General features: G+C 39.0%; 1 protein-coding gene across 1 annotated transcript; it reads left to right on the top strand.

Annotated features, from left to right (window-relative positions):
• Positions 1-1,477: 1,477 nt before the first annotated feature.
• On the top strand, positions 1,478-2,781 carry LOC143905932 (uncharacterized). Its single transcript, XM_077421595.1, has 3 exons — positions 1,478-1,943; positions 2,015-2,354; positions 2,450-2,781. The coding sequence occupies exons 1-3, from the start codon at positions 1,482-1,484 to the stop codon at positions 2,659-2,661; spliced, it is 1,014 nt and encodes a 337-aa protein (XP_077277721.1). The 5' UTR covers positions 1,478-1,481; the 3' UTR covers positions 2,662-2,781.
• Positions 2,782-9,415: the final 6,634 nt, after the last annotated feature.

Genomic DNA, 9,415 nt, shown 5'->3' on the forward strand with positions numbered 1-9,415 from the left:
GTTCTGTGATCATCTTCGTTCTATCGCCGGCACGGTACGGGCTCAATTGGACGGGTTGTCTGGGGATGCTGATGTGGATGGAATGTGTGGAGTCTTGTCCAGCAACTTGTTGGGAGCTCTAGATATCTTTGCCTCCGCTCGCGTCCTATCAATTAAGAGGCCCCCTGTACTTTGGCTCACTCCGGAATTGACTGCTCGGTTACAAATTCGTGATCGATTGTATAGGCGAGCTAAACGTGCCAATAGTCTCTTAGGCTATGCCACATATAGACTTTTCCGTAACCAACTTAATATAGACATTAGGCGTGCTAAGAGTAAATTTTACTACAGTTCTCTCATTGGCATTACAGACCCTGCTAAACTTTGGAGGGAGCTTGCTCGGCTGGGACTTGCAAAACCGACTCTCACTTCTCCTCTACATTTCTTCTCGCCCGACCAGTTGGGCTCATACTACGTGTCTGTTACAAATGTTCAGCCTGTTTGCACTCATTTTAACTTTATCTCAGCCACTGCTTCGATCTCTCGTCCTTCTGATCGTCCTGAATTTGTTTTCTCGTCTATCTCACCTTGTGAAGTCCTTAAACTTATGTCTGAGAGACCTCTTCACTCGTATGCTTCTGGGTCAGATGGCATTCCACTGTATATACTTCGTGTAGCATGGCCGGTTGTTTCGTCGGTATTTATTTAGAATAGCTACTGCACCTCAAATATCGATGAAATTAGGCTTAATCGATTCGTTTTTGCATAAAACGAAAGAATCTGGCAGAAAAATGCGGCGGTCTGCCCAACGAAGCGAGATATTTAACGTTAAAGTTGACGACTCTCAGGTTATGAAACCTGTCATACCGACGAGATGTAGCGACTGTGGTAGCGACATGAACATGCCCCGCGGCCACATGCGCATGCTCTGTCAGCTCTGTGGCCACATGCGCATGCTCCGTGTCCGCACGCGCATGCAAAAGTGCGCGAATTTGAAACGTATGCATACTTATAATGCATAAATATAAATATGTACTTTTTATATACGAACTATTCTCTGCTTTAACAAACTGTTTGTTAAATAATTTGTTAAAGCAGAGAATAGTTGGGGTATAAAAAGTACATATTTATATGTACAATGAATAGTTGGTATATAAATATGTACTTTTCATATACCAACTATTCTCTGCTTTAACAAACTATTTGTTAAATAATTTGTTAAAGCAGAGAATAGTTGGGGTATAAAAAGTACATATTTATATGTACAATGAATAGTTGGTATATAAATATGTACTTTTCATATACCAACTATTCTCTGCTTTAACAAATTATTTCTGTTTCGTTAACTTCGACGCATAATATCTGTAGCAGAAATAATTTGTAAAGCAGAGAATAGTTGGTATACGAAAAGTACATATTTGACGACTTGACATGTTATGAACTCTGTCATACCGACGGAATGTAGCTCGCGAAATTTTATACAAGTGAAGCGCGCCACTATTATGATTGTTATGTGTCGTATGCACTGCGTGCAACCGTCCTATAAGAATCGCGATAAAAGTAATTATTTCGATAAAATGCTGTTTTTCGAATTCATACAATTAATGGCGAATAAAGAAGAATTAGTAAATTTTCTAATTCAACACGGTGTGTTGCCATCGAAAATTAATTGTGGGAATTGTGGTGTGGAATTAACTATTGATAAACGGACATTGTTGTTTCGATGTCAAAGAAGATATTCCGCAGCAATGTCCTCAAAAAAGAAACGTGTCTCCAAGGCATGTAATTTTTTTAAAAGTGCCAAAGTAGGCACTTGGTTTGGGAATAGCAATTTGGAACTCGCTACAATTTGTAAGATTATAGCGAGTTTCCTAATGCTACGCCCTTCTCGACAGGAAGACCTCGAGGAAGAACTTGGCATTTCTTCCACCACGGTTGTCGACTGGTTCAGTTTTTGTCGCGAGGTAATATATTTTAATATTGTGCACTAATTTTATATATCTACCTATATTATTATTATTTTTGATATTTACAGGTCTGTGCGTACTGGGCCGATAAGTGCAGCAAGAAACTTGGAGGTCCAGGACGCACCGTTGAAATCGACGAGGCAAAAATCGGCCATCGTAAATACAACCGTGGTCGCCTTTTGAAAGGCAATTGGATATTTGGAGGATACGAGCGAGAGTCGAAGAAAATTTTTATTGTGCCAGTAGAGGATCGAACGGAAGAAACGCTCCTGGCATGCATTAAGAAGTGGATCATGCCAGGAACAACGATTGTTTCAGATTGTTGGAAATCCTATAATTGTCTTAACAATGAGGGCTTCCAACATCTGACAGTCAATCACACTTACAACTTCGTCGATCCAGATACTGGTAAGTAACGGGAAACCTTGTGGTAAAACGTTAACGATATGAATATATAAGTTACAAGTACCCATATGTTAAAATAAATATATCTTAATTTACAGGCGCCCATACTCAGCATATCGAGCGTGTTTGGAGAGAAGTTCGAGCAAATATTCCAAAGTACGGAACTCGATCGCACCATGTCAAGGGATATTTATTCGAATTTCTATTCAAACACGCTCATCCTAGGGCTGAGAGAATAAAAATCTTCTTCGACGTTATCGCCCAGATGTATCCTCCATTGTCTACTGTCGAGGCCGAGCAAACAGAGTAAATACATTTGGAGACACGTTTCGACATCGGAACAACAAGAAACTGTGTTGCAACATCCGCAATTCCTACAATTAATGTTCGATACACCGCGTTGCGAAATCTGACATATTTTAATATTTGTTGCATTACAATACCATGTGTTATATATATATATATTAGATATTTTATATTTATATTTTTTTTATTTAAATAAATGATAATTTTATATTTGAAATACATTACTTTGTATTAAAGTGTTTTTACCGAAACCACAAACTTCAGAGAAGTATACATTAATTTTTATTATTTATTAATTGGATTGAAATTTAGATCTAACATTTCCTGCAAATAAACGCTGTAGCTATATACATTGCTGCGTCGAATTTGCCCGAATTCCTACAAAGTATAAAAAACACAATAATACTTATTTGAAAATATAGTTATCAATTAAAATCAAAACAATTACCTCGTGATTTAAATAACGGAATCTATCCTTAATATTCCGCTTCCTCTCCTCTGTGTATGCATTTTTCAATGTGAAACTTAAAATATCATGCAAAAAATCTTCGGAAATGTGATTTAAAATTGCAAAATTTACAATGATCATTCTATTGTGATCCTTGAAATTTTTGTCCCAAAACATCTTGCGAATAAATTTGGGCCATGTCTTAGCATCGCCAACAACATCTTGTACCGCGAGCCATGGATTACTATTTATTTGCTCGACTGAATACGACATTGCAAATAATAAGTTGATTTGGAGGTTGTAAATAACGATCTGAAGTTGAGCGCGTTAAGGTATGTCGCTACACATGTGGCCACGGAGCATGCGCATGTGGCCGCGGGGCATGTTTCTGTCGCTACCACAGTCGCTACATCGCGTCGGTATGACAGGTTTCATAACCTGAGAGTCGTCAACTTTAACGCTAAATATCTCGCTTCGCAGGGCAGACCGCCGCATTTTTCTGCCAGATTCTTTCGTTTTATGCAAAAACGAATCGATTAAGCCTAATTTCATCGATATTTGAGGTGCAGTAGCTATTCTAAATAAATACCTAGTTGGTATATGAAAAGTACATATTTATATACCAACTATTCATTGTACATATAAATATGTACTTTTCATACCCCAACTATTCTCTGCTTTAACAAATTATTTAACAAATAGTTTGTTAAAGCAGAGAATAGTTGGTATATGAAAAGTACATATTTATATACCAACTATTCATTGTAAATATAAATATGTACTTTCCATATACCAACTATTCTCTGCTTTAACAAATTATTTAACAAATAATTTGTTAAAGCAGAGAATAGTTCGTATATAAAAAGTACATATTTATATTTATGCATTATAAGTATGCATACGTTTCAAATTCGCGCACTTTTGCATGCGCGTGCGGACACGGAGCATGCGCATGTGGCCACAGAGCTGACAGAGCATGCGCATGTGGCCGCGGGGCATGTTCATGTCGCTACCACAGTCGCTACATCTCGTCGGTATGACAGGTTTCATAACCTGAGAGTCGTCAACTTTAACGTTAAATATCTCGCTTCGTTGGGCAGACCGCCGCATTTTTCTGCCAGATTCTTTCGTTTTATGCAAAAACGAATCGATTAAGCCTAATTTCATCGATATTTGAGGTGCAGTAGCTATTCTAAATAAATACCGTTTCGTCATTGCTTGTGTCCATATTTAATCGCTCGCTTGATACTTCGTTGTTTCCATCTGAGTGGAAGAAGGCATATATACGTCCGCTTTCTAAGATTCGTACACCACTATCCCCGTCAGACACAAGACCCATTGCGAATCTACCCGAACTGTCTAAACTAATGGAGAAGATTGTTGCTATGCAAATATTAGACTACCTTAATAAACATGACATACTCAATCCAAGACAGTCTGCATACCGCTCAGGGTTTAACACTCAGTCGGTACTTTTGCGCGTTTGTAATGATATCAAGCGGGGGATTGATGATGGATTCATAACCATCATGATACTGTTCAGTAAGGCATTTGACATGGTTCCCCATCTTCTATTGCTTGTTAAACTTAAAGAGATAGGCTTTTCTGATGCTGTTCTTAACTGGATTTTCTCCTACTTAACTGGCCGTTCTCAAGCTGTTATTGACGATGCGGGTAATCTCTCTGAATGGTTATTTACTTCGTCTGGGGTCCCTCAAGGCTCCGTTCTTGGTCCTCTGCTTTTTTCTTTGTTCATCAACGACATATACAAAGTTTTGCGTTATGCATCTCATATGATTTTTGCAGATGATATACAAATCTATCGCCTTTGCTCACCTGCTGATATTCTCAGCGCTCTAGAATTAATTTCTAAGGATGCCCAAGCTCTTTTTAACTATGCTAATAAGAATGGACTTAAACTCAACCCGGCTAAATCCAAAGTCATTAATATTTGGAAGTCAAGCGTATGTCAATGCAATTAATCTTAGTAATTTACCACCTATCCTTGTTAACAATACGCCTCTTCCATTTGTGCATGAGGTGAGAAATCTTGGGGTTATGTTTACTTCCGATCTCTCTTGGGCGCGACATATCTCATTGATTTCACAAAGGGTCCATCATGTGTTGCATAATCTCAAGTTTAACAAGGGTTCTCTTTCCACCATTCTTAGAATCAAACTTGTCTCTACTCTGATTATGCCCCACATAGACTACTGTTGCCTAGTGTATCATGGCCTGAGCGATGGGTTGGATACTAAATTGCAGCGACTAACTAACTGCTGTGTTCGTTTTATTTTTAATTTAAAACGTGACGAACATATTACGCCTTACAGGCGTCAGTTAGGTTGGCTTTCTGTTAGGAATAGACGCTTATATTTTCTGGGATGCCAGATGTATCGTATTTTGCATTTGTCTTCTCCTACATATTTACGTGAACTGTTTACCTCTCCTGATCCTTCTCTTAGAAGGTCCAATCGCTTGGCTGCTTCCTTCACTTCATCTTTCCATATTCCTGCTCATAGAACTGTCACATACAGAAATTCATTCCAGCTTTCCGCCATATATTTTTGGCACTCACTTCCTAGCAGTATTACATCAGCATTTTCCTTAGCATCATTCAAAGGTCTTCTGCGTCTATTCTTATTTTCATCCAAATTCGAGTGACCACTTCGCTTACGGGTAACCCATGCCATGTTCCCTCTATATTTTTGTCTTCGTTACATTTAGTCTTAAATTAGTTTTTAAGTTGCGCTAGTTATAAGTTCTTGTTGAATGTTTGCGTTGCATGTAGGCTGAGAGTGAGCCTGTGTATCCTTGGCATTATTATTATTATTGTTATTATTATTGTTCTGTATTTCGATTTTTGTATTTTACTTTTTGCCCTTTAGCAGTTGCTCGGGCATATTAAACTATATCTATCTATCTATCTATCTCTCACCCCTCCCCTCTCCCCCTCTCTCTCTCCCTCTCTCTCTCCTTCTCCCTCTCCCTTTCCAAAAAAATCGACAACAAAAAATTATATACTTTATAGCACTCCCCAGGAAATTCAACCCTTACTTTATGTACAATTCTTTGAAATTCGGTCATTCGGAACCGGTTTCCAAAAAGATCAGTAACAAAAAATAGTACACTTTATAGCAGTTCTCGGGAAATTCTACCCCTACTTCATGTGTAATTCTTTGAGATTCAATTAATTATTTCCCGAAAAATTGGAAAAATTAAAAAAACCGGTTTCCAAAAAAATCTGTAACAAAAATTGTACACATCATGGCGCTTCCCGTAAAATTCTACCCCTACTTCTTTAAGATTCGGTCAATAAATTCCCGAAAAATTGAAAAAATTTCCGTACCGGTTTCTAAAAAGATTGGTAACGGAAAATTATACACTTTATAGCACTCCCCGAAAAATTCTACCCCAATTTCATATATTTTTGGTAAAAATTCGGTTCAGGGGTTTAGGCTGGGCGTTGATGAGTCAGTGAGTCAGTCAGGACATCTTCCTTTATATATATAGATAAGATTTGCTAAGGTTGTCACTACTAAGCCTAGGCCTTCAGAGATAATCACCTTTCCCTCAGACTCGGGATACTTTCCATCCCCTATTTTGAGTAGGAGTTCGGAGAATTGCCCAGCAGAGACATTGTCTCTCAAGTGTACCCTCATGTTCTTTCTAAGAGAGAGTTTCCAGATAAGGGGCCATTTCGCATTTTGTAATTTTGCTAAAATTAACTAACAATTAGTAAAAATTATAATGTTATTGAAATAAAAACGCCGAAAAATAAACATGGTATAACTGATAAATAATTGATTGTATTATATTGTGATGAACGGGTTGACCGGGAGCGATGTATTCTCGACGCAATTTAATTGGGCAAAATTTACTTTAACTACATGCATAAAAGTCGGTGTGCATATAATTATCGAAAAATCATTACATTAGCTCAGTTCTCTAACCAAAGCATATTTTTCATCAAGTTCTATCATTTACCGGTCTTTAATGTTTTTTTGTTTTTTAATAATTATGATTTTTAAGTAATGTTAACGAAAGTACGAAGTAATTTTAACGAAAGAAACGAAGTAAATTTAACGAAAAAAAAGAAAATGAAGGATTCTATAATTCAGTAATTTGCTTCTTTAGAGATTGATTAGGGCAAAATCTTGATTTATGTTTTGAAGCACTTGTATGGGTAACCTTCGTAGGCAAAAACCAAGTCGATATCTCATCGGACTCAGGAGATATTGAGAAAGTCGTGAAAACACATTTTACCCCTTTCCACCCCCTTAGGGGTTGAATTTTTAAAATTCCTTTCTTAGTGGGTGCTTACGTCACGAAAGGAATACACTCTCCAAATTTGAAGTTTCTAGGTTCAGGGGTTTAGGCTGGGCGTTGATGAGTCAGTCAGTCAGTCAGGACATCTTCCTTTATATATATATATAACGAAATGATTACGCTCGGTAAAGCAACAGCTGAGTAATGAACAATGGCCAAATTTCGAGCATTAATAGATGTTAGAAATATATTTAATAATTATAATATACAATCGAGTTAGTTTACGTTTCGAGCCATACTTGGCTTTCTTCAGAACATTAAATCATAAATAATACCGCATTAACAATAAAAGACTCGGGTACGATCCGGCGCTAGGATTTCCAATCAAATCTCACCCATGTCTGTAGACAATTAGCCATGTTGAAATCAGAATATGTCGTCGATTGTTAGTCAAATTACAGGCTGAAACAGCCGTTTCCTGTGTTGCACGACTTATGTATGTCCATGAAACTGGAACGATCGCAAGCCATTTGTCGCCCTACCAACTTAGTGGCAACTTCTCTTATACTTTACATATTACTGTCGTTAGCTGCCTTTGGACTGTTTGGTTGCAGGTATTAGCGAGCTTTTTACCGCTTGTCGCGTGTGACTGTTGCTTTGCGGGTGCTGGTGGCCCAGATGTGAGCATTCCTCGGCGGGTGATATTGCTTGCTGGTATAACCTCATTTTTTCGTTGTTCCTGTGCCGGGCGTTGTCTCAGCTGCGCATGCGTCTGCCGTTGCCGATCTTCACTATCTGCATGCTTTCTCCGTGCACGTGCGTTTGGATGACTATGATTGGCTGCTCGTGTGTATTTATGCGACATTTCTAGGAATCTACTCTTACTGGATGCGCTTGCTTATCGGTGTGTGCGGAACTTTAACTTTAAGTACAAATCAGTTGATAATACATGCAGCGTGTATGTACTAGGTGCTCTAAACCGATAACTGGAAAATACATTTCGTGCTTCGAGTGCGTTAATTTGTTTCATCCTGGTTGTGTGAGAGCTAACATTACTACGAGGGCAGCAAGTGCTTGCTGTAAAGCTAATTTAATTATGCCTATCACACCAAGGGATGGACGTGGTCCGTCTACTTCAGAACTGGGAGTTATCGGAGATTCTCCATTCTTAAGTGCGCGTACGCGTGATAATATAGCGCGAGACTCTAATGTTGCGCGTGATTCTACAGACGATCTGTTGCGTGCATTGTCTGAGCAGATGAAGGCGACGGATGCGAAATTTTCGTCTTTTATGATGGCGACAGATGCAAAACTGTCATTTTTTATCAAATGTCAACAACAGACGAACAATTGAGCTTAGTGATAAACTTAATCACTTGAGTAGTCTTGCTGAAACTGTTGCTCAATACCGTCAGCGCATTGCGCAATTAGAGCGGAATAATGCCAATTTTGTTCGCGAAGTCCGTGACTTAAAGTCTGCTCAGTCGGCTCATTCTACTCGCGATGCGAGCGCGGGTAACGAATTAATTGTTTCAGGCTTGCCTGTGATAACTTCTACTGCTCCTCTAAAACTCGCTGAGAATGTGATTACGGCATTGGAAATACCAAACTTGTCCTGTCACGTGCTTAGCGCCAGATTTGTTAAGGTGGCACCGCAGCACCGTCTGCAACTCAGGACCGTTCCACGGGAACTGCATCATTGTCTTCAATGATTATCACCTTGGCTTCAAGTAGCATCCGCGATGCGATAATTGTAAAAAAGCGTGAGAAGGGTGTTCTTAGACAGCGTGATGTGTGTGAGGTCAATTCCGATCGCATTGTGTATGTGAATGAACTTCTTCCTAAGCGCACTCATGCTTTGCTACGGCAGGTCAAACGTATAGCTAGGGAGAAGGCTCTTAAGTATGTTTGGGTTAGAATGGGCCGAATATGTGTTAGATGCTCAGATGGTGTACCTATTGTTTACGTCGATTCTGACGCTGATCTGGCCAAGCTCGTCTGACGCGACCGGCCTGCCTGTCCATTGTCTTCTGCCGTTTGG

Source organism: Temnothorax americanus, unplaced genomic scaffold (genome assembly GCF_048541705.1).
Source record: "Temnothorax americanus isolate GAGA-0224 unplaced genomic scaffold, ASM4854170v1 Scaffold69, whole genome shotgun sequence".
NCBI lineage: Eukaryota > Metazoa > Arthropoda > Insecta > Hymenoptera > Formicidae > Temnothorax > Temnothorax americanus.

What these genes read in the sequence shown, in the direction of transcription:
- LOC143905932 (XM_077421595.1), top strand. Translation starts at nt 1,482, where the DNA reads ATGATTGTTATGTGTCGTATGCACTGCGTGCAACCGTCCTATAAGAAT. An exon ending in GGTTCAGTTTTTGTCGCGAG is followed by an intron (nt 1,944 to 2,014) that starts GTAATATATTTT and finishes TGATATTTACAG; the next exon opens with GTCTGTGCGTACTGGGCCGA. An exon ending in CTTCGTCGATCCAGATACTG is followed by an intron (nt 2,355 to 2,449) that starts GTAAGTAACGGG and finishes CTTAATTTACAG; the next exon opens with GCGCCCATACTCAGCATATC.